The sequence below is a fragment of the Anomaloglossus baeobatrachus genome, chromosome 2, assembly GCF_048569485.1.
Source record: "Anomaloglossus baeobatrachus isolate aAnoBae1 chromosome 2, aAnoBae1.hap1, whole genome shotgun sequence".
Lineage (NCBI taxonomy): Eukaryota > Metazoa > Chordata > Amphibia > Anura > Aromobatidae > Anomaloglossus > Anomaloglossus baeobatrachus.
This window is the reverse complement of record NC_134354.1, coordinates 213190739-213216471: the sequence shown is the minus strand read 5'-3', so window position 1 is coordinate 213216471 and position 25733 is coordinate 213190739. Positions and strand designations below refer to the sequence as shown.

Genomic DNA, 25733 nt, shown 5'->3' with positions numbered 1-25733 from the left:
TTAACTTAAAGGGGACGAATAATATTGCACGCCCCACTTTTCAGTTTTGTTTTTTTTTTTAATGTTTAAAATAAACACTAAATTTTGTTCAACTTCACGATTGTGTCTCACTTGTTGATTCTTCATCACTAATTTAAGATTTTTTATCTGTATGTTTGAAGCCTGAAATGTGGGTAAAGGTTGACAAATTCAAGGGGGCTGAATACTTTCACAAGGCACTGTGTGTGTGTGTGTATATATATATATATATATATATATATATATATATATATATATATAAATAATTTAAAGTCACAGACTTAGTTCACAATTAAGATCTAACTGACCTCCTCTTAACACCAGTAATGGCACCTCTGCCCCGACTGGAAATTGCTTCAGGACTTCCACAACCTGTATGTGAGTCAGATTTTGCACGTTCTGATGATAGATTTCTTTAATTACGTCTCCTTTTTGAAGTCCTGGGCACCACTGGCAATCCAAGATCATTTTGACCTTTTGACCCATTGCGCTGTCTGCAATAGCAAATCCAAAGCCCTTAGGGCCTTTCAATAAAGGAACCGTTACCAGTTCTGGCAGTGTGTTCACAGTTGACGCCATAGATGTCCTTTGATCTTGTATCTCAAGTGAAGGACCATTCAACCTTCCATTGACCAACACATGGCCTGGTTTTCCATTTTGGTCCAGAACGACAACTCCTGATTTTAAGTCTTGACTTCCCAAGTTTTCTCCTTGAGCAGTCATCTGCCCATTGATCATTGGTGGGGGATTGGTGACAATATCGTTCACAGGATCATCACTATCTTCAGGAAGGGGGTAACCCCGGCAAAGGGTCATATTCACATACTGGTTTATGGGAATCAGCTGGAACATCTGGACGACTTCTGCATGTGTGTGACCAAGGACACACGTCCCATTTATGTCGACAATCACATCACCTGGCAAAAAAAAAAAAGCAGATTTATGAACTCTGTAGTAAAAGCAACTCTATTTCATCGCTGTATGAGCACGTAGAAGGGAGAACATACCTCTATGTGAATGGGGTAGGCTACCTGGAATCTCCACTCATCTCTTTTTTAGTATAATGCCATAAACCCTCATTTCTAGGAGTCTTACATATTTGAATATGTGGCTTGCAGAAATCCACACACGTGCTGGAGAAAATCTCACTCACATGCTTGAAGTATTGATAAGCTTTAATTAGTTCAGGTCTCGGCCATTTACCCCCCCCCCCCCCCCCCCCCCACTCCTGACCAGACACATTTTCAGGTTTTTTTCGTACATCCAGTTTAAAATGCTGTAAAAACATTTTCCCATTTGGATAGTCCGGTATTTTTTGGATCTTTTTTCATGATATATGGAACTTTATTTTCATGTCAAGGTCACATTCTCTTTTTGCTTTGCTCGCATCGGGCCATATTGGTGGAAATAAGAGAAATAAGTGTCTTTTTTCCCTTTTTTATTTTCTTTATGACCAAAAATGAGCACCAAAATACATTTAAAAACTTGCTCCTTGTTCGATAACAATTATATTTATATATCGGACTCAACTTTTTTTTTATGGGGGCTAGCAACTAGTAAATATGACTTGTATTGACAGTGACATTTTCTTTACAACTACCGTATTTTTCGCTTTATAAGACGCACTTTTGTTCCCCCAAATTTTGGGGGAAAGTAGGGGGTGCGTCTTATAAGCCGAATATACGGGGGGGAGGGTGTATATATATATATATATATATATATATATATATACACATACATATACACTGCAGGGTCCGCTCTGGAGCGCTGCTGGGGGCAGGTGAAGCTGCGGGCTGCAGCCTTTGATCTCCTGCTCCCGCTCATATAATATGCACTGCCGCTGTCCATCACCATGGTGCTGAAATCGCACCGCAGTGACGGGCTGGGGGAGTGGTGCATATTATATGAGCCTGTGCCCCCCTGTGATCGCACGTGCCCCCCCCTGTGTTTAATATGGCCCCCATACTGCTGCTCATCCTAAAATAAAAAAGCTTTACTTACCCCCTCCAGCGTTTCTCCTCGGTGTCCCTGCTTCCACTGTGATCAGGCACGCAGAGATCTCACTCTGCCGTGCTGATCTCATGACCGGCACCAACAACCAGGAAGTGGAGGAAGAGAAGCACGGAGGGAGACAGGAGGGAGATCAGCGCTGGAGGAGATAAGGAAAGAGTGTTTTATTTTACTATGGGCAGCAGCATGGGGGCGATATCTAACACAGGGGAACGTGTGCAATCCATAGGGGACCATAGGCAGCACAGGAGAACGTATGCAATCCATATGGGACCATAGGCAGCACAGGGGAATGTATGCAATCCATAGGGGGCCATAGGCAGCACAGGGGAACATATGCAATCCATAGGGGGCCATAGGCAGCAAAGGGGAATGTGTGCAATCCATAGAGGGCCATAGGCAGCACAGGGGGACGTATGCAATCCATAAAGGGCCATAGGCAGCACAGGGGACTGTGTGCAATCCATAGGGGACCATAGGCAGCACAGGGAACGTGTGCAATCCATAGAGGGCCATAGGCAGCACAGGGGAACGTGTGCCAGCACAATGGGGCTATATTCAATATAAGGGGGCCATATCCAGATTAAGGGGGCTAATTTTATGATGGGGGCTATGAGGGACATATACCCTATATGATTTGTTAGATGGACACTGGCATTATAAGATGGACCCCATTTAACATTAAAAAAAAAAATCTCTTTTCCTTCACCAAATTTGGGGGTGCGTCTTATAATCAGGTGCATCTTATAAAGCGAAAAATACGGATTTTTTTTTTAATTTATTCACTTAATTTTTCATTTTACACATTGTTACCCAATAATAACATAAGAACTGTATTTTGGGGTGGTGGAATTTGAATATTTAAATATTTTTATTTAAATCTTATTTCCCCTGTAACTGGGGCTGGTTTATTAGCTCCAGTTCACGGGGTAAATGCAGCCTACTGCTGTCTGGGTCTCCTTATACCCATCATCTCCTGCTCCCTCTAAACAGAATGATGATATGATGAGAGATGGTAATAAATTATTTCTGCCTTCTTTATAGGGACTCGGCTCCTGCAGCTACATTATCACATGTAGCTCCTATGAAGTGGCATTTTAGAATATCACTGCTAATTAGAAACCAGACAGCTCAGACGTTTATGGGCAGTCTGGAAGCTGTTAAAAGAAATCTGTCAGCAGGTTTTTGCTATGTAATCTGAAAGCAACATTAGGCAGATACAGAGACCCTGATTCCAGTAATGTATCAATTACTGAAATGTTTAGTGCAGTTTTAATTAAATAATGGTTTTCTCTGTTGAAGATCTACCAGTTCTCTGACTGCTGAACCCTGTATAAACTGACTGATTGTCAGCTTTCTGTGTACTCTGTACATGGATAGAAATCAGTGATGGGGGAGAAATAAACAGAGCAGAAAGACTACATGGCATGAGACAACTAGTCCTCTAGTGATTGTCCACTGCAGAAAAAAAAAACAAAACACTGATTTTATTGAAACAAAAATTAAAGTAAGGTTGGAGTCACACTTGCACGAGTCTTGCATCGCATCACCCGGTATGGCCGCACACTTTGATGACAGGAATGGGTCAGCTGCATAGAAATACATGCAGATTCCCCGCTTCTGTCAGCAGAGCATGCGGCCGTGCCTGGTGATGCGAGCCTCACACGTGTCTCTCGCAAGTATGACTCCGTCCTAAGTGAAAAATTGCTGGAATAAGGGCCTTTACATCATGCTGTTCTCAAACTCAAATTAAGTAGTGAAAACCCACTGATGGATTCCCTTTAAGGAGTCACTAAACCATACATTATCAGCATGGAAAAATATGAAAAATTGAAAATAACTTTACAAAGGAATTTATCTTAGGAATTTTAGGTATGAACCTATAAAAAAAAAATGAAGGAAAGTGACCTCCAAACCTCTGCTTTTCACCACCAGTCTATTTACTGTATCAAAATGTACTCAATAGAGTACAGATGATGGCAGTGAAAGTTTCAGCTCAGCACCTGCATCTCACTGGCTAATCAGGAGAACACTCGGTGGAGCAGACAGGTGGCGGACCCTTTACGGACATCACCTGTTTGCAAATGAGTAAGTACTGATATCAATGCAGCTGAAGGCAAACAAACAGGGTTTGGAATCAGCTTACATGCAATTATTTTACATGAATAAATGCAAATTTCCTATTAAAATGATTTGCAAAGTTTCCTAACTTTCCATACAAAAAGCTTACTTACTCCGTAAGTGAAAGTATTTGGTTCAGGATTTAGTGACCGTTAACAAGGAGCCCTGAACTTCTGCAAACACTATATATATATATATATATATATATATATATATATATATATATATATATATATATATATATATATATGCATATATATCACACCACACACACACGGGCGCACAGCTTGGTATTCAGTGGTCCATAAAACCAGATTCTCTCTAAATGCCAATTTCTTTTACCATTTGAAACATTTTTATACCAAAACTCATTCCTCAGCTGATTGCAGAGCAGTCCATTTATTCATTACAGTTAATATGAGCGGCAAATGGATTTTGGGAGGACATTATTTCAGGCTCTTGATGGCTGTGTAGGCTTCCACGCAGATGCAGTTCATTTGCAGAGCTGCAGTCATTACTTTAACTCACTTGCTGAAAGTATTTATGGGAGAAAAGTACAAGAGAAAATATAAGGCTTTCAAAGCGCATTGTATGAAAAGTATTCCATGAAATATCCTAAGTTAAGTTAACAAATCAGCCAAAATGTGTTTCATGCCACGTTTGGCCTACAATCGCTGCAAATGGACTTTCTAATGCAGTCACACTGTGCACAAAATGGTTCAATGCCTAAAACCTAATTTTTCATGCAACTTTAAGAAAAGGTGATTTTATCTTATTTTTTATAATACTAGAGAATTAAAGCATCTTTTAAGGGATACAACCCAACCACTGCCCGGAAAAGCCACCTCCAGCTCCAGAACTTATTGATCCAGCCCTACAGAAAACCAGAAAATTAATAATATTTTAAGTGCATGTGCATTCTTCCCTTGAAAAGGAGAAACCCACCATAAAGGCCATTTTCACACACATAACACATCTATTATTCTGTCATTTTCCACTCTGAATACACTTTGTACAATACTAGTCAATAGGAAAGCGCAAACAACGCCTGGAAGACTTTTTGAGCATTTGGCAATTGAGGTTGCTTAGAAAATGCACTAGCGGATAACTGGAGTGAAAAAAACACCAGTGAAAAAAGATATCACAAAAACCATGGGAAAAAGCTAAAAAAAAAACCCAAAACATCTTTAGTGAAAACCATAGGAAAAATGTTCAGGAATTGACAAAAAAAAAAAAGATAAATTATACAAAGAAGCTTCAGGAGAAAAAAATCCCAGGAGATTCCCGAAGAGTCTTCTGCTTGAAAAACGTCACTGGTTCAGGTGCACTTGAAAGACGTTGTGTGTACATACCCTAAGGAAAGTGGGAAAGTCACAACATGCGGAGTTTTGGAGGCTATTTTTTCCTTCCTGAACAGGTTTGAGAAACCTCTGGCAGAAAATAGAAAGTGTATGTGACTTTTTGGAAGTGGATCTTGAAGATTGCCTTGTTCGGAGTGGTTGTGTCCAAAAGGCTCTAAAGAAAACTCCAAGAAAACCTTTTTCTTTGTACAACTCGTCAAAATCGCTTCAGAGAAGCAAAAACTCTTACAAAAAAAAATCCCTTATAACAGGAAAGTTTCATGAAACCATTTCTGCTTGAAAAACTGATGGGGTATGTTCACACTGTTTTCCTGTTCCTATAGACCAGAGTTTCCCACATGTAGCTCACAGGCCCATGATGTGTAGCTGGTGGCTGTCTGTCAGCTTGTTGCACTAGCACCAGGCCTAGCAGCTATGAAGAGCAGGTCTCCATATGGCGTTTTGAGTAGCTGTACACAGAAGAGCAGATCTCGAAGGCCATATACTGGCATTTGGTGGTTAGAGATAATTTAAGTATGGTAAGATGGAGACAGGAGGATACCACTTGTCAGAGGAGGTGCTTAAAGCTGGATGTAAAAGTGTGATGGGCGTGCTTGATACAAGAATACTGAAAGAGGGCATTGTGGGAACACCTGGTTCTTGGTATATTGCCTTGGTGAGCTCTCTGTGGAAAAGCTTTGACTGTCATTATACCCGTTATGGGGGCTCTGAGTAACACTACTGTGAGGGGTGCGGGAGCTAGATGTGGTTCACAACCCTCTTTCAGAGCTTAATGTGGCTTGCAACCTTTTCTCAGAGTTGACTGTAGCATCCAAGATAAAAGAGGTTGGGGACCACTGATCTAGACCAAGGGTGCAACAGCTAGTGGCCACTCACAGTCTACACATCATACAGGATTCGATTTGCCAACATGTGCCGACTAGACTTGCTTGGCCTCATTTTATCCACTTGTACTGAGTGAGGTCGCACACGTATAGTTGGAATATGGCTGGATGTAAATTACATACTCCAACTGTGCAGATTTAAATGGCTGCAGTCACACAGAGTGACCTCAGACTTTTATTCCAAGCCTGGACAACCATTTTAAGCACTAATTGATCAGCACTGATTCAATAGTATTAGAATAAGAAATACACCACATTGGTAATAAGGACAGTAATGCACAATTTACAAAATATTCATGCACTACTAGGATGAATAAAAGCAGCAGATCCCAGAGTTCTAATATAACTTGCTCCAGACCTGTTAAATTCATAGAGAATACAAGACGGAGACATATCCGGAGAGTTGACAGTTCCTATTTAAGCTTATGTTATATTGGGCTTTTGCAAAGATTATTATGTCCATTTTCTATTTAGTATTCTAATATATCCTTTAAGGAAGCACATTTTTTTCCCCTGCGGTCTATAAGGGCCATAATCCATCCCCTCCAGAAGATGTGTACTCAGCAATAGCTCTGGTTCAGCTATAGTTAGCCACGTCCATTATGGTGAATCATTGATCAGATAAGTTGTATTGATGGACATAATGGGATGTTTGCCCTAAATAATGGATAATAACAGATTGATAAACTGTCAGGCTTGCAGCAGAAAAATAGAATAATAGTAGAAGCAAGGACATATTTCTTCCTCCTTGAAAGGAAACAGTAGGTTTTCACTCATATGAAACAAATGAAGTGTGGTTTATGTGTCGTACCTGGAGCAATTTTGCCATCTTGTGCGGCTGGGCCGTCTTTCAAGACATTTTTGACCTGAAGAAACTCATCTGGTCTATCCCCGCCAATGATGGTAAAGCCAAACCCCATGGAGCTCTTCTTAAGGGACGTACGTAGTATTGCTCCCTTTAAAAGTGCGGGATCCCTGGTGAATGGGGACTTGTCTGGCTCTGAAGAGGGTAAAAAACTGAATGATCAATAGGTCGGCCAATATGATATTCCTACATTACTAACTACAAAGATCAATAGGTCAGCCAATATGATACTGCTACATTATTAACTACAAAGATACATACAGTACCTGGAATTAATGCTCCCTCGGATGGTGGCAAGCTCAGCTGTCCAAGCTGTTTCCTTCTCTTAGCTTCTAGAACTGGATTCTCAAACTGGGTTTTCTGATTAATGTGACTAAAAGAGACCAAAAAAACGTATGAGATAACAAGACAAAACTCATCAGATGTTCTATATTACACACTGAGGTAAAAAGAAAAATACTTTCCAAAAATGTTTTATTTAAACTTTAGTTAATTGAGTTAAGTCTCTACACTAATCTCGACTTTTTGCCCCTGGCCAAAATTAGGCAAGTAGAAAAATTAATCGTGTTAAACCCCTTAAAGACTGGTAAGTTTTTCATATTTGGGCTTTTATTTTTCTCCCCTTCTTGAAAGAGCCATAACTTCTTTTACTTTTCTATTGCAATATCCATATGAAGATTTGTTTTTTGGCAGAACGAATTGCAATTTTTAATGACGCTGTTAATTTTACCATATAATGTACTGAAAAACAAGAAGAAAGCTCAAGTGCCGTAAAATGGTGAAAATACTGCACTTTATAATATTTTTACTCTATCCATTGCGTGGTTAAAAGAGCCGCAGTGAAGAGGTCGATCCTCCCACGTTTCCTATACTTATTTGACACACTTACACCGTCTAGTTCTGGCAGGAGTAATGGGCCCAAATTCCTACCAACTATTGTGAGAAGCTTGTGGAAGGAGATCCAAAATCTTTGACCCTAGTCATACAGTTTAAAGGGCAATGGTACCAAATACTAATGAAATATATGTAAACTTTTGACTTTGCAGAAAGTAATAAAAATGCCTTAAAACATTCGCTCTCTCATTATTCTGGCATTTCGCAAATCTAAATAATTTTGATTCTAATTGACCTAAAACGTGAAAGGTTTATTCTGATTTCAGGACAGTGAGAAAAACATATATACCGTAAGTGATTTATAGATCGTGTATGTAAACTTCTGGTTTCAAATGTATGTGCACACGCTGCATTTTTGTCGCGTTTTTTGGTGCAGTTTTGTTGCCAGAAAGTTCTTACTTTTGACTTCCCAGCAAAGTCTATGAGAATTCAGATTTGCTGTGCGCACGTTGCAGTTTTTGTTGTCAGCAGTTTATTTGTCACAAACTTCTGACAAAAAATATGCAGCATGTTCCATCTATGCATTTTTGGCTTACTTCTACTGAATAAAAACATTAAAAACGCATGGTCAAAAATGCATCAGCATTACAAGTGGTTGTTTTAAATTTCCAGGCACTCTGGGACAAGGTGCAGTTTGGGTGCAGTGTTTATGACTACAAAACTGCAACGTGTGCATATAGGCTAAGAAACGCTGGCATTTTTTCTTTAAGTATTTTTTTTTTTGCAGCAATACTGAAACTGCTTGCTTTTTTTTAAAGCAATAACGATGGCAAAATGCTCAAAAAGATGCCCGGGTATTTTCTGAGTTTTCACATTGACTTCTATTGGACAGTATAGAGCAGGGGTCTCAAACTCGGCTGGTGTATGGGACGCACAGAGGAAAAAAAATAATTTGGGGGCCGCATTCTTTGCAGGACAAAGTGACATTTTTATTGGTACCATATTTTTTTACACACCTTTGGATCACTGATTTTGAACATTTTTCCCTTGTTTATTATAACAAACGTGCACATTCTTTGTTTAAATATAAAAAAACAAAAACAAACATTTTCGATGGTAAAAAAAAATGTCATGCCTTATTTTGAATTTTTTTTTTTTTTAACATTTTATCCCTTTCTTGTAACTAACAGTGTTACAATTAGTACCATATAGTAATTTTGGTCAACATCTTTTAGTAATGTTCCCCATGTTGTTGTAATGTGCCCATCCTTTTCCCCTTGTAGTATTGTGCCCCATCCTACAGTAATGTGCCCTTCCTTGTCCCCATCTTGTAGTAATGTGCCCATCTTTGTCCCCATCCTGTAGTAATGTGCCTCATCCTTGTCCCCATATTATAGTAATGTTCCCCATCTTTGTCCCCATCTTGTAGTAATGTGCCTCATCCTTGTCCCCATCCTATAGTAATGTCCCCATCCTATAGTAATGTGCCAATCCTTGTCCCCATCCTGTAGTAATGTGTCCATCCTTGTCCCCATCCTATAGTAATGTCTCCATCTATAGTAATGTGCCCATCCTGTAGTAATGTTTCCATATTTGTCTCCATCTTATAGTAATGTTCCCCATCCTTGTCCCCTTGAAGTAATGTCCCTAACCTGTAGTTCTGTGCCCATCCTATAGTAATGTGCCCATCTTTGTCCCCAACCTGTAGTAATGTCCTCATCCTATAGTAATGTCCCCCTTTTATAGTAGAGCGCCCATCCTATAGTAATGCCCCGTCCTATAGTAATGTGTCCACCTTATCCCCATCCTATAGTAATGTCCCCAGCCTTATCCCTATCCTATAGTAATGTTCCCCATCCTTGTCCCCTTGTAGTAATGTCCCTATCCTGTAGTACTGTGCCCATCCTAGTCCCCATCCTATAGTAATGTCCCCATCTCATAGTAATTTGCCCATCTTTGGCCCCATCTTGTAATAATGTGCCCATTCTTGTCCCCATCCCGTAGTAATGTGCCCATCCTTGTCCCCATCCTGTAGTAATGTCCCCATCCAATAGTAAGGTGCCCATCCTATAATAATGTCCCCATTCTTGTCCCCATCCTATAGTAATGTGCTCACCTTGTCCCCATCCTATAGTAATGTCCCCATCCTATAGTAATGTGCCCACCTTGTCCTTATCCTATAGTAATGTCCACATCCTATAGTAATGTGCCCACCTTGTCCCTATCCTATAGTAATGTCCACATCCTATAGTAATATCCCCAGCCTTGTCCCCATCCTATAGTAATGTGCCCCATCACTGTCCCCTTTTACTAATCTGCCCATGCAGGTCCTCTTCTTGTAGTAATGTGCCCTTTCCTCGTCCTCTGCTTGTAGTTATGTCCCATACCGTACCCTTAATGTGCAGTTCTTCACATACACACACAAAAAAACAAAACAAAAAAACAAAACAAAAACATTCTTCTCACATGTGCCCAGTTCCCTCAGCTGCCTTCATGTTTGCTTCTTGCTGTGTGCAGGCGCGTGCCCCTGTTGACTATTGCGGCCGGTGAAGGGGCTGCCCGCAGTCACTGTCAGCGCTTTATGTCAGGTGATTGCTTTGCCGGCGCTGCGTGCGCAGAGTCAAGCTCTCTGTTCACAACGTTTCCAACGCAGCCATAACCGTCTGCCAATCAGAGGTAAACAGCTGAGGTCAGGCAGTTTCCATTGGAGGAATAGTTGTGCACAGAGCGCTTGACTCAGAGCGCAGCGCCGGCAAAACATTCATCTGACAAAGTGCAGACAGTGGCTGCGGGCGGCCCCCTGCACCACCTGCGATAATCAACATGGGCATGGGCCTGGGGGCCGCATGAAGCAGCCTAAGGGGCCGCATGCGGCCCGAGTGTTTGAGACCTCTGGGATAGAGCGTCTTCAGAGCAGAAAATGCCAGAATGGATGGGTCACTTCTTTCAGCCTCTGGGTGTCTTTGGACACCTGGTTAAGGGCATGTGCACACGTTGCGTTTTTTCATGTGTTTCCGCAGCGTTTTGAACTGCAGCGTTTCAATGCCAAAAAACTTGCGTTTTAATTTCTAAGCAAAGTCTATGGGAATTTAGCAAAATTCGTCTGCACGATGCTTTTTTTACATGCAACGCTTTGAGTGACAAAATTTTGTCAAAATCTCTGCGTTTAGAAAAGCAGCATGTTAATTCTCTTTTGCGTTTTGGCAACGTTTAGCTAACATTGAAGTCAATGACAGTTGTGAAAATGCATCCAAAATCAAAATCCTAGCGTTTTACATGCATTTTTGATGCTAAACGCATGCTTTTTCGTCAAAATTAAAGCATAGTTTTTGGCATTATAGTGAGGTCAAGAGGTTTCCTTTTGCCCTCACATCCAGCCCGACTTAAAAAAAAGCGTCAAACAATAAGTTAAATTTATTTTTAACAAATATTAAATCTCAATAATCAGTTTAGGATAATTATCATTATAGTGTATGATTTAAATGATTTTCACTTTTTTCCTCGTGTTTGAATGTTCAAACTTTAGTAGTGTCTTTGTATTGAAAGCGCATCCCATTTTACGCACTGAAAACGCATGTAAAATGCGGCAAAAAATTCCTGCGTTAAGTGGTCAAAACCAAATTTGACAATGACAAATTCTGCCAGAGGATGTGTTCATTTCTGCAAGGTACACAACGCAACGTGCGCACATAGCCTAAGAAATGCTGAAAAACCTGAACATATGAACAAAACTTTTTCCACAGAATTGCACATGTGCATTCTTTTGAGCTTTCAGATAGCACTATTTCAGGCAGGTTCAGAGCCGCCTGACCGAAAAAAGATGTGTTATGTTATGCTCGCTTTTCCCATTGACTTCCATTATACTTGGGTACTGGAGTTGTGCTCATCCGAATATGCAACTGATCGTTACGTGTACAGTAGTGCTTGCTTATCACTAATATACACCACTAATGATTCGCAATACATATAAAAAGAGCGCACCTGCTCATATACATATAAAAATTCTGATCCAATTAGCTGGTCCACACCGCGGAATAGAAACATTAACTTTAACATAAAAATGATCATGTTGGACAAATGAAAGTTACTAATAGTCTACATATTTTTAGAAACATGGGAGACAGAAAACCATTAATAGTTCCAATTGTTTCCCAATTACTGCAGTGTTTTATCAGACGCGCCACCAAGAGCTGGGAATTAATGTAGCGAGCGCAGTTGCTCCGTTTCAGTGCGATGCTCGCAGACTCTTCCTTCACAAAGCTGTCACCATGACTCGTACTCTCAAATTAAGTAGTCTCCCCAGATATTTCTACCAGGGAATTACCAGTGCAATTACACATTTAGCAATTCTTGACTAACGTTCTACCCTTAATGAGTATGGAGAACATTAACTCTTTGATGAACACAAGATTCTCAAACGTTGTCAACTAAGCTCTGCTCTCTGCTTCGTAAAGGAAGAATGTACAATAAGTGTTTTATAGAAACGCTTAGTATTCTGCTAAAATGTTCTTATAGTATAGCATATATATATATATATATATATATATATATATATATATATATATATATATATAGAAAAAAAGGAAACCAGCACGATCTGAAATTGGCATGCATCATATAAAAAGTGAAAATTCACAAATTTATTCCAACTGTACTATAATAAAAAAATGAGATTTTTAGCAAATAATTGATCAATTTTTTGAGCCACCCCTGCCAACGTCACGGCAAATCTCAATAGGGGGGTCCTACTCTACATTCTGTATTTCATGTGCCATGCGGCCTCCTAGATAAAGTTAAAAGCAGAACCATAATGGAGCACACATACCTGCAACCTGTATATAGCCGCTTCCATGTTGCAAAAAAGGCACTTGTGGATAGAGACCAGCCCAGGTCCCAGCATGTGGAGCAAGCCCTACACATACCAGGACTATATCAGAACTGATCCTCCCAGTGTCAAACAGCAACCATTGATAAAGGCGGACCAGATCCAAGAATGGTGCTTAATTAGCATTGCCTGTGGAAAGGGGTGAGGTAACTGAGTCTGAACAGCTACCAACAGGAGGAATATATTGCAAGCCAAAATCAGGCATGCATGGTATGGTGTTGGTCAGGCACCAGATTTGTAGCATAACTACGGTCAAAACAGAGAAAAAAAGGAAACCAGCACGATCTGAAATTGGCATGCATCATATAAAAAGTGAAAATTCACAAATTTATTCCAACTGTACTATAATAAAAAAATGAGATTTTTAGCAAATAATTGATCAATTTTTTGAGCCACCCCTGCCAACGTCACGGCAAATCTCAATAGGGGGGTCCTACTCTACATTCTGTATTTCATGTGCCATGCGGCCTCCTAGATAAAGTTAAAAGCAGAACCATAATGGAGCACACATACCTGCAACCTGTATATAGCCGCTTCCATGTTGCAAAAAAGGCACTTGTGGATAGAGACCAGCCCAGGTCCCAGCATGTGGAGCAAGCCCTACACATACCAGGACTATATCAGAACTGATCCTCCCAGTGTCAAACAGCAACCATTGATAAAGGCGGACCAGATCCAAGAATGGTGCTTAATTAGCATTGCCTGTGGAAAGGGGTGAGGTAACTGAGTCTGAACAGCTACCAACAGGAGGAATATATTGCAAGCCAAAATCAGGCATGCATGGTATGGTGTTGGTCAGGCACCAGATTTGTAGCATAACTACGGTCAAAACAGAGAAAAAAAGGAAACCAGCACGATCTGAAATTGGCATGCATCATATAAAAAGTGAAAATTCACAAATTTATTCCAACTGTACTATAATAAAAAAATGAGATTTTTAGCAAATAATTGATCAATTTTTTGAGCCACCCCTGCCAACGTCACGGCAAATCTCAATAGGGGGGTCCTACTCTACATTCTGTATTTCATGTGCCATGCGGCCTCCTAGATAAAGTTAAAAGCAGAACCATAATGGAGCACACATACCTGCAACCTGTATATAGCCGCTTCCATGTTGCAAAAAAGGCACTTGTGGATAGAGACCAGCCCAGGTCCCAGCATGTGGAGCAAGCCCTACACATACCAGGACTATATCAGAACTGATCCTCCCAGTGTCAAACAGCAACCATTGATAAAGGCGGACCAGATCCAAGAATGGTGCTTAATTAGCATTGCCTGTGGAAAGGGGTGAGGTAACTGAGTCTGAACAGCTACCAACAGGAGGAATATATTGCAAGCCAAAATCAGGCATGCATGGTATGGTGTTGGTCAGGCACCAGATTTGTAGCATAACTACGGTCAAAACAGAGAAAAAAAGGAAACCAGCACGATCTGAAATTGGCATGCATCATATAAAAAGTGAAAATTCACAAATTTATTCCAACTGTACTATAATAAAAAAATGAGATTTTTAGCAAATAATTGATCAATTTTTTGAGCCACCCCTGCCAACGTCACGGCAAATCTCAATAGGGGGGTCCTACTCTACATTCTGTATTTCATGTGCCATGCGGCCTCCTAGATAAAGTTAAAAGCAGAACCATAATGGAGCACACATACCTGCAACCTGTATATAGCCGCTTCCATGTTGCAAAAAAGGCACTTGTGGATAGAGACCAGCCCAGGTCCCAGCATGTGGAGCAAGCCCTACACATACCAGGACTATATCAGAACTGATCCTCCCAGTGTCAAACAGCAACCATTGATAAAGGCGGACCAGATCCAAGAATGGTGCTTAATTAGCATTGCCTGTGGAAAGGGGTGAGGTAACTGAGTCTGAACAGCTACCAACAGGAGGAATATATTGCAAGCCAAAATCAGGCATGCATGGTATGGTGTTGGTCAGGCACCAGATTTGTAGCATAACTACGGTCAAAACAGAGAAAAAAAGGAAACCAGCACGATCTGAAATTGGCATGCATCATATAAAAAGTGAAAATTCACAAATTTATTCCAACTGTACTATAATAAAAAAATGAGATTTTTAGCAAATAATTGATCAATTTTTTGAGCCACCCCTGCCAACGTCACGGCAAATCTCAATAGGGGGGTCCTACTCTACATTCTGTATTTCATGTGCCATGCGGCCTCCTAGATAAAGTTAAAAGCAGAACCATAATGGAGCACACATACCTGCAACCTGTATATAGCCGCTTCCATGTTGCAAAAGAGGCAATTTTTTTTATTGTAGTACAGTTGGAATAAATCTGTGAATTTTCACTTTTTATATGATGCATGCCAATTTCAGATCGTGCTGGCTCCCCTCTCTCTCTGTTTGGTCGTAGTTATGCTACAAATTCTGGTGGCCGGTCACCACCATGCCATGCACGCCTGATTTTGGTTTGCTTTGTATTCCTCCTGTTGGTAGCTGTTCAGATTCAGTTGCCTCACCCCTTTCCACAGGCAATGCTAATTAAGCACCATCTTGGATCTTGTCCGCCTTTATCAATGGTTGCTGTTTGGCACTGGGAGGATCAGTTGTGATATAGTCCTGGTATGGTGCAGAGCTTGCTCCACATGCTGGGACCTGGGCTGGTCTCTATCCACAAGTGCCTTTTTTGCAACATAGAAGCGGTTATATACAGGTTACAGGTATGTGTGCTCTAGTATGGTTCTGCTTTTAACTTTATCTAGGAGGCCGCATGGCACATGAAATACAGAATGTAGAGTAGGACCCCCCTATTGAGATTTGCCGTGACGTTGGCAGGGGTGGCTCAAAAAATTGATCAATTATTTGCTAAAAATCTCATTTTTTTTATTGTAGTACAGTTGGAATAAATCTGTGAATTTTCACTTTTTATATGATGCATGCCAATTTCAGATCGTGCTGGCTCCCCTCTCTCTCTGTTTGGTCGTAGTTATGCTACAAATTCTGGTGGCCGGTCACCACCATGCCATGCACGCCTGATTTTGGTTTGCTTTGTATTCCTCCTGTTGGTAGCTGTTCAGATTCAGTTGCCTCACCCCTTTCCACAGGCAATGCTAATTAAGCACCATCTTGGATCTTGTCCGCCTTTATCAATGGTTGCTGTTTGGCACTGGGAGGATCAGTTGTGATATAGTCCTGGTATGGTGCAGAGCTTGCTCCACATGCTGGGACCTGGGCTGGTCTCTATCCACAAGTGCCTTTTTTGCAACATAGAAGCGGTTATATACAGGTTACAGGTATGTGTGCTCTAGTATGGTTCTGCTTTTAACTTTATCTAGGAGGCCGCATGGCACATGAAATACAGAATGTAGAGTAGGACCCCCCTATTGAGATTTGCCGTGACGTTGGCAGGGGTGGCTCAAAAAATTGATCAATTATTTGCTAAAAATCTCATTTTTTTTATTGTAGTACAGTTGGAATAAATCTGTGAATTTTCACTTTTTATATGATGCATGCCAATTTCAGATCGTGCTGGCTCCCCTCTCTCTCTGTTTGGTCGTAGTTATGCTACAAATTCTGGTGGCCGGTCACCACCATGCCATGCACGCCTGATTTTGGTTTGCTTTGTATTCCTCCTGTTGGTAGCTGTTCAGATTCAGTTGCCTCACCCCTTTCCACAGGCAATGCTAATTAAGCACCATCTTGGATCTTGTCCGCCTTTATCAATGGTTGCTGTTTGGCACTGGGAGGATCAGTTGTGATATAGTCCTGGTATGGTGCAGAGCTTGCTCCACATGCTGGGACCTGGGCTGGTCTCTATCCACAAGTGCCTTTTTTGCAACATAGAAGCGGTTATATACAGGTTACAGGTATGTGTGCTCTAGTATGGTTCTGCTTTTAACTTTATCTAGGAGGCCGCATGGCACATGAAATACAGAATGTAGAGTAGGACCCCCCTATTGAGATTTGCCGTGACGTTGGCAGGGGTGGCTCAAAAAATTGATCAATTATTTGCTAAAAATCTCATTTTTTTTATTGTAGTACAGTTGGAATAAATCTGTGAATTTTCACTTTTTATATGATGCATGCCAATTTCAGATCGTGCTGGCTCCCCTCTCTCTCTGTTTGGTCGTAGTTATGCTACAAATTCTGGTGGCCGGTCACCACCATGCCATGCACGCCTGATTTTGGTTTGCTTTGTATTCCTCCTGTTGGTAGCTGTTCAGATTCAGTTGCCTCACCCCTTTCCACAGGCAATGCTAATTAAGCACCATCTTGGATCTTGTCCGCCTTTATCAATGGTTGCTGTTTGGCACTGGGAGGATCAGTTGTGATATAGTCCTGGTATGGTGCAGAGCTTGCTCCACATGCTGGGACCTGGGCTGGTCTCTATCCACAAGTGCCTTTTTTGCAACATAGAAGCGGTTATATACAGGTTACAGGTATGTGTGCTCTAGTATGGTTCTGCTTTTAACTTTATCTAGGAGGCCGCATGGCACATGAAATACAGAATGTAGAGTAGGACCCCCCTATTGAGATTTGCCGTGACGTTGGCAGGGGTGGCTCAAAAAATTGATCAATTATTTGCTAAAAATCTCATTTTTTTTATTGTAGTACAGTTGGAATAAATCTGTGAATTTTCACTTTTTATATGATGCATGCCAATTTCAGATCGTGCTGGCTCCCCTCTCTCTATATATATATATATATATATATATATATATATATAAAGCTGAGTGGAGGATACCGGGCACCGCCGATCCCTGTATGGCTGACAAAGCTGTGCTTTCAGGCAGGTGGAGACCTGGGTGCGTATCCCAAAGCAAAGGCGATACAAGATCCACAATGAAGAGATGAAAGGTCGCACTCCAAAGGTCGAATAAAATATTTTTCTTTTATTCCACGATCACATCAAGGGTACAGGTAGTGAGGGAGGATGAGGGTGTGCCACGTCGGACGACGGCAGCCGTTTCGCAAGTGAACTTGCTTCTACGGGTCCAGTGCCATATATATATACCGTATATATATATATATACACACATATCTATCTCCTTTAGGTCTTATAAGAAACATCATTTTCTACCAACCCCATACCAGTCAACATTTCCCGGTTCCCCGGCCATCAGCCAGCTGCTTAAAGGGAATCTGTCAGTAGGATCAACCCTTCTAAGCAGTTTATATGGGCATGTAAGTCATAGAATGTTGAATAAAATGATACCTACGATCCAATGTATCATTCCAACAAAATTCACATTTTTATTTTAATATGCAAAGGAGCTGTTACGATCTAAGGCGTGGACGTAGATCTCCCACAGAATCTGCCTCTAGAGCTTATTTTAATTAAAAGAAGGCATTACCAGTATGAGACATGTAATGACTGACAGTCTCCTCTTGTGATTTATAGGTCTCACACTGTTAACACCCCCTTATATTTAAAAGAAGGTCTGGAAGTGGATTCTCTTGGAGAATCCATGTTTGGAAATCATATACAGATTAAGAAAAAAGTAGATTTTCGGGAATAACAAATCTGGACACAGATATCAAGGTATCACTATATTTTTTTTTACCTAAATGCCCAAATAAACTGCTTAGGTGGTTTGATCCTAATGACAGATTAATGCTTAAGGTAACTTTACACACAGAGATAAATCTGCGGCAGATCTGTGGTTGCAGTGAAATTGTGGACAATCAGTGACAGGTTTGTGGCTGTGTACAAATGGAACAATATGTCCATGATTTCACTACAACCATAGATCTGCCAAAGATTTATCTCTGTGTGTGACGTGGCCTTTAGACTTAATTTCTCAAGACATCTAGCGTTTATTCCTTCTGGCATTGTACAAAAATGCCGAAGAGACACCAGTGTGGAAATTGATACCATTGATTTCTTTGGAATCATTCCCACTCACCAGGTGTATCAGTTGTGGTGCTGGATTGGTCTATGGATGTAGGACAAACGCACAACATTCACAACGTTGCCCCTGTTGTGTTTGACTCAGGCTTAAAAACTATGGACGAAAACAACAGACATATAGAAACCAATCCTTAGACAGCTTGCTGTACCAGGAAACTTTCCCACTTCTCTGTAGGCATTGGGAAATTTGGCAAGATAAGCCTCGACAAAGCTAAATCCTACCATTAATCAATCTCCAGCCAACAAGGAAGAGGATTTAGAAGGAAAGCAGACACGACTTGTGGGAATGCTTACTAAAGGAAGATTTATTATGTTTTATCATTCAACTGTAAATATCTGACTTTCAAATGATTGTCATTTTATCATTTGAAAATATGACATTCTCTGAAAAATAAAGCGTAAAGAGTAAAATTAAAACATAGGTGTATTATAAAAAAAAAATGAATGAAAACTGCAGCAAAAGTTATAAAACAAAAAAAAATACTGATCAACTGTTCTTTTTATGGTCATTGTAATTCACTGGCATCACTATTCGTCGCAGACCCATTGACCATAGTGAGGCACAGGATTGATGCACTCACAGGTTGGAAGTGGCTGCGTACTAGTAGCTTCCTTAAAGAGAATTGTCAGCAGGTTTTTGCTATGTAAGCTAAAACCATGCAATGCTACAAGGGTTAACACAAAGTTCAGGCATGCCTGTTTTGTCATAGTCCGATCACTTGCTTATTTGCTGTTTGTTTAAGCTGCAGGACCCTTATTACAGGTAGAGAACCTCACAATACAGAGAAGTCGGACATGCCCCCTCCGCTGATTGACACCTCATTCTCAAGGTACAATCTCTATAGAGAGCCTGGTGTCGGCGGGACAGCTACCTAGACTCTGCTACATGACTAAACCTAAAAATTCAGATTGCGTCAGAACGGCTCCACCCAGTAATCCTGATACATTATGGGATTCAGAATCTCCTTGCCTACATTATGCTGCTCTCAGATGAGGTAGCAAAATCCTGCTGACAGATTGTCTTTATATAAAAAAAAAAGACTAGAGAGGCTGGGTTAACATGGGAGCACTAGTGCTGGATTGATGGTATTTGGACAGGTGAGTTTTTTTTGTTTTTTTTTCATTTATTGATGTTTTTTTCAGATGTTAAATATCCCTTTTAATATCATGACTGTTGTAAAGAGAAACAGCGGTTTTCAGTTCTGCATAAGAAAATGCAGCTTTTACTTGAATAAAGATATTAACTGAATAAATATATTAACTGACCCGTCACCAGGTTTTTCCCTTATGAGCTGCGGCCACCACCAGTGAGCTCTTATATACACCATTCCAGAGTACTCTATATAAGAGCCCAGGCCGCGCTGTGTATCATAATAAACACCTTTATAATATCTCATCTATGGGGTGGTCCGGTCCGATGGGCGTCGCTGCTCTCTGTCCAACGCCTCCTCGATCTTAGGACAGCGCCGTCCTCCTTCCCAGCCCTCTTGGTATGACATGTCCTGTGTCATTCACACAGAGGCCTCCATTGCACTCCTGGACATGCGCACGTTGATCTTCCCATCATAGGGCAGATCAAAGAACTGTTGTGCACATGCGTGGACGGTCTTTGACCTTTCATCGCACCTGCGAACTCCAGTACTTTGCTCTGCCCAAAAGCAGGGCAGATCGAAGTGCGCATGCGCAGGAGCATAATGGAGGCCTCTGTGTGAATGACGCAGGACGAGTCATGCCAATGGGGCTGGGCAGGAAGATGGCGATAGCCTAAGATGGAGGAGGAGCCAGACAGAAAACAGCGACACCCATTGGACCGGGACCGTCCCCTAGGTGAGTATTATAAAGGTGTTTTTTACGTTATACAGAGCGGAATGAGATCTTACATACAGTATTCTGGAATATGCTGTATATAAGGGGCTCACTGGTGATGGCCACACCTCATAAGGGAAAAAACCTGGTGACAGATTGCCTTTAAATAGTCAAAGAAATTGGTGCAATTCAAGATCAACACACGTTTTCCAAACCCAATGGACAATCTACTGTCAAATTATTACTTTAAAAGAGGCTTGAATTTTTAATTTGGACTGCAAAGATTTGAAAGTAAAGTTTTATAATATAATATGCTGCTCTATGGGTGGATACATTCATCATATTTTATATGGATGGACAACGATAAATAAAATGTACATAAAATTGGTGTCTACATGATCCAAAAAGCAATCTGTCAATCCGGCTATGCATGGGAGACTGGTAGTAGTCATACACATGTGTCTTAAAGTGGATCGGTCACTAGATTTTTGGTACTCAATCTGAAAGTTGTATGATGTAGGGGCAGAGACTCTGATTCTATCACATACTGGGCTGCAGGTTTGATAAAATAACAGTTGTATCTGTTGCTGAACCAGCAGTTCTATGAATGCTGAGCTCTGTTAAGTCCAGCCCTACCACAGATTGGCAGCTTTCTGCCTAAGCACAATCTGAAGTGGTAGCAGGGTTATACAGAGCTCATAAATATGGAGGACTACGTGGTCGCAGGGTTAGTAGTCCTGCACTGAAAATCATTGTTTTATTTACAAGAGATTATCAAAATCACAGCAAGCAGCCCATTAAGAGACATTTCTGAAACCAGGTTCCCTGCCTTTACATTATGCTGCTCTTACATTAGGTGGAAAAAAACAGACAGATGCTCTTTCAGCAGGTTTTGCTGAGCTCATCTGAGAGCAGCATGAGGTAGGCAAAGAGACTATGAATTCAACAATGTATCACTTACTTTACTGGGTGTAGCGGTTCTGACTCAAAGTTTTTAGATTTGGAAATTTAGCAGAGCTGAGAAAGCTGCCCCTGCCTACACCAGGCTCACTTTGTACAATATTTATAGACAGTGAGCAGCTAATCACAGCGGAAATATGTCAGACTACCTGGCGGGAGGCAATAAAGTCCAGCAACTATAATTTCCTGGTGCTAAACTAAACATTGCAGGTAAACATGGAAATTGATAAGGGAGGCATTGCTGAAAAGTGTGTTTTAACCACTACCACATGTTGTCTTCAGATTAGATAGCAAAAACCTGCGGACACATTACCTTTAAGCTGCCTTCACATTAGATAGCTGCAAAATGATAAGCTATTCTTTCCGGCTCTCTCGCACACACTAGCACTCTCCACTGAGCACTCTTATGTTCTCTATGAGGGAGCCACTGCCACATATTTCTGGCAGTGGCTTATCTCTGGGAACAAAGGGATTGGCAGTCCAAAATCAGATATGACAGACTCTTAAGGCCACGTCTCACTAAGCGACATTGCTAGCGACATCGCTGCTGAGTCACGGTTTTTGTGACACAACAGCGATCTTGCTAGCGATGTCGCTGTGTGTGACATCCAGCAACGACCTGGCCCCTGTTGCGAGGTCGCCGGTCGTTGTTGAATGTCCTGGACCATTTTCTTCAAAGGTGATGTCCTGCTGGGCAGGACGCATCGCTATGTTTGACACTGTGTGACAGGGTCCCAATGACAGCAGAGATCGTTATACAGGTCCCTACTGTGACCTGTATCGTTACTGAGTCGTTGGTAAGTTCTGACTGTGTGACATCTCACCTGCGACCTCCCAGAGACTACTAGCGATCCTTATCAGGTCGCATCGTTTTCAGGATCACTGGTAAGTCGCTAATGTGACGGGGGCTTTATTTTCCCTGACATCATCTGTCGGAGACCCCCATACAAGTTACTGTTATCCAATTGGCGGGTTAGCAGACGTGGCCAACTTAATGGGGTAGCCTGGGATTGTACACAACTATCCAATAAAGGCAGAATTTTTGAGAAAATGCCTATAAAATACAAAACAAATCCACCTGTAAGTACACTCCTAATGCCGCTGTATTCTCTACAGGTCTTTTTTTTTTTACTTTGCAGTAGCGATGCCACCGTCGTTCCTCTGCGGTATTGCTTCCATGGATGGCACAAGACTGCCAAGACCAGTGATTAGCTAGAACAGTCCCGTGAAGTTCATGTGGACCAGTAGAGCATTGGATTAAACAGATGAATTGCATTATGGGTTTTTACATTGCTTACTGTTGGGATAGTTATTAAAATCCTGAACAAGCCTCTTTAAAATCAGTGGGATTTGCCAATGATCTGCGGAGAAATATCTCATGACTTTTTCCTTGAGCTCACTGAAAGCATTGAAATACTTTAGATCTATCCACATTCTTGATAATTTGTTAAGAAAGAACTGAAATAAGGCTTGAAGTGAAATGTTCCTGAATCTTTCGCCTTAAATATAGAATTGTATGGGTCTCGCCTGTACCACCATATGAAAAAAATCTTATTTCATCAATAAATTATACCAAGGGACAATTGCAAATCATGAGTCTAATTTACTCGTGCAGACTTCTCACGGAGTCAGATCTGGTGTGAGGGTCAGTAACAAAGAGCATATCATTATTTGTGCTCTGTGCAATATATTCTGCACATTTAATTTCTGTCCCAGGTGTCTGAGAAACAGCAGGAAATTACAGCTTCGTGCTGCGCGGTCTGCGCCGAGAAGCTTCTCTCAGAGGTAGTTAAATATTCATACGCAGGATACAAAGACAACCCGCTCAAACACCTCAACCAATTCAGTATTAGTCCGACAACCAAGCCGCAGGCAACAAGTATTACACTGCAAAATTTTAAGCTATTTGCTGCAATTTCATGTGCCAGACGCTTCATCTATCTGCAATTATAGAGGATTATACTGTTTAGAAATTAAATGGCTAAAGGCCCAGTCACACACAACGACTTACCAGCGATCCCGAAAACGATGCGACCTGATAGGGATCGCTGGTAAGTCGCTGGGAGGTCGCTGGTGAGATGTCACACAGTCAGATCTTACCAGCGTTGCAGGAACAATACAGGTCACAGTAGCGACCAGTGTAACGATCTCAGCAGTCACTGTGACCCTGTCACACAGTGTCAAACACAGCGATGGGTCTTGCCCAGCAGGACATCGCCTTTGAAGAAAATGGCCTGGACCATTCTGCAACGACTAGAGATCTCGCAGCAGGGGCCTGATCGCTGGTAGGTGTCACACATAACAAGATCGCTAGCGGGATCGCTACTGCGTCACAGAAACCATGACTCAGCTGCGATCTCGCTAGCAATCTTATGTTATGTGTGACGGTACCTTAAGTCATGGGAGAAAGTAATAAAGCCTTGTGCACATAAGCTGATTTGGATCCATTTCCTTAGGAATACACACCTATTTCAGTGGGGTCATATATATCGATATATATACTGAGCAGAAGAGGATGCTGGGAAGTTGTATTAAGCAGACAGCAAAATACTTAAGTTGCAGCATGATACATCAAATGACTTTAGTGGCCGTAATCCACAATCTCATGGAAAAATGTAGTCTGGCATACCATGCACAATGTATGAGGTAAGATTAACATGCTTGTGTGCATGAGGCCTAATTTTCTTATATACAACTTGGCTCAATATTGTTCCTATACCAGTTTACTTAAAGGTAACCCAACAGCTGATACATGTTACCCAATCCACAGGCAGAATATATCCACTATCAGGTTTCCTTTAAAAAGATTCTAACAGAAGATTCATGCTGCCCAAATCATGATCCACATGAATCAGGGACATGCTGCTTCATTGTTTTACTATAGCAGTCTAAGGAATACATCAGTTTAAACTGATCTAGCAATGGGGGAACTAGTGATTGTGGTGGGTTCCCGCTGACTTCTCCATGCTCAGTTATGGTGGTGAGTTCCCGCTAACTTCTTGCTGCCCAGTCATTGTGGTGGGTTCCCGCTGACTTCTCCCTGCCCAGTCCCATTGTGGTGGGTTCCCCCTGACTTCTCCTTGCTCAGTACCATTGTGGTGGGTTCCCCCTGACTTCTCCTTGCTCAGTACCATTTTGGTGGGTTCCCCCTGACTTCTCCTTGCCCAGTCCCATTGTGGTGGTTTCCTGCTTGACTTCTCCCTGCCCAGTCTCATTGTGGTGGGTTTCCCTGACTTCTCCCTGCCCGATCCCATTGTGGTGGGTATCCATTGACGTCTCCCTGTCCAATCCCATTGTGGTGGGTATCCATTGACGTCTCCCTGCCCAATCCCATTGTGGTGGGTTCCTACCGACAACTCCCTGCAGGATTTAGAAGGTCTTTCATCATTTTTGTACAGTAAGGGCTTAAGGCTACTTTACACACTGCGATATCGGTCCCGATATCGCTAGCGTGGGTACCCGCCCCCATCTGTTGCGCGACACGGGCAAATCGCTGCCCGTGCCGCACAACATCGCCCAGACCTGTCACACATACTTACCTGCCCGGCGACGTCACTGTGACCGGCGAACCGCCTCCTTTCTAAGGGGGCGGTTCGTTCAGCGTCACCGCGAAGTCACAGCAGCGTCACTGAACCGCCGCCCAATAGAAGCGGAGGGGCGGAGATGAGCGGGACGAACATCCCGCCCACCTCCTTCCTTCCGCATAGCGGCCAGGAGGCAGGTAAGGAGAACTTCCTCGTTCCTGCGGCGTCACACATAGCGATGTGTGCTGCCGCAGGAGCGACAAACTACATCGTTACTGCAGCAGTAACGATAATCGAGAATGGACCCCCATGTCACCGATGAGCGATTTTGCACGTTTTTGCAACGATGCAAAATCGCTCATCGGTGTCACACGCAGCAACATCGCTAATGCGGCCGGATGTGCGTCACAAATTCCGTGACCCCAACGACTCCGCATTAGCAATGTCGCAGCGTGTAAAGCCCCCTTTATTCAGATATCCAAATTCTACCACATACAAGAAAAATGGACAAAATGTTTGGATCAGGCTTTGATCAGATTGTGGTCCGGGTGTCATCAGTTTTTATAACACGTGGAGGAAAACA

At 41.8% G+C, this 25733-nt stretch overlaps 1 protein-coding gene across 3 annotated transcripts in view; it reads right to left on the bottom strand.

Moving 5' to 3' along the window:
• Positions 1–25733, bottom strand: part of MAGI3 (membrane associated guanylate kinase, WW and PDZ domain containing 3) — a 417907-nt gene that overhangs the window by 82628 nt on the left and 309546 nt on the right. For all 3 annotated transcript variants that reach the window (XM_075335593.1, XM_075335594.1, XM_075335595.1), the window contains exons 8-10: positions 7526–7632; positions 7206–7394; positions 327–935 (exon numbers count right to left, since the gene is read on the bottom strand). In XM_075335593.1, the coding sequence (XP_075191708.1) occupies positions 327–935; positions 7206–7394; positions 7526–7632 (905 nt within the window). The remainder of the gene's footprint in view (positions 1–326; positions 936–7205; positions 7395–7525; positions 7633–25733) is intronic.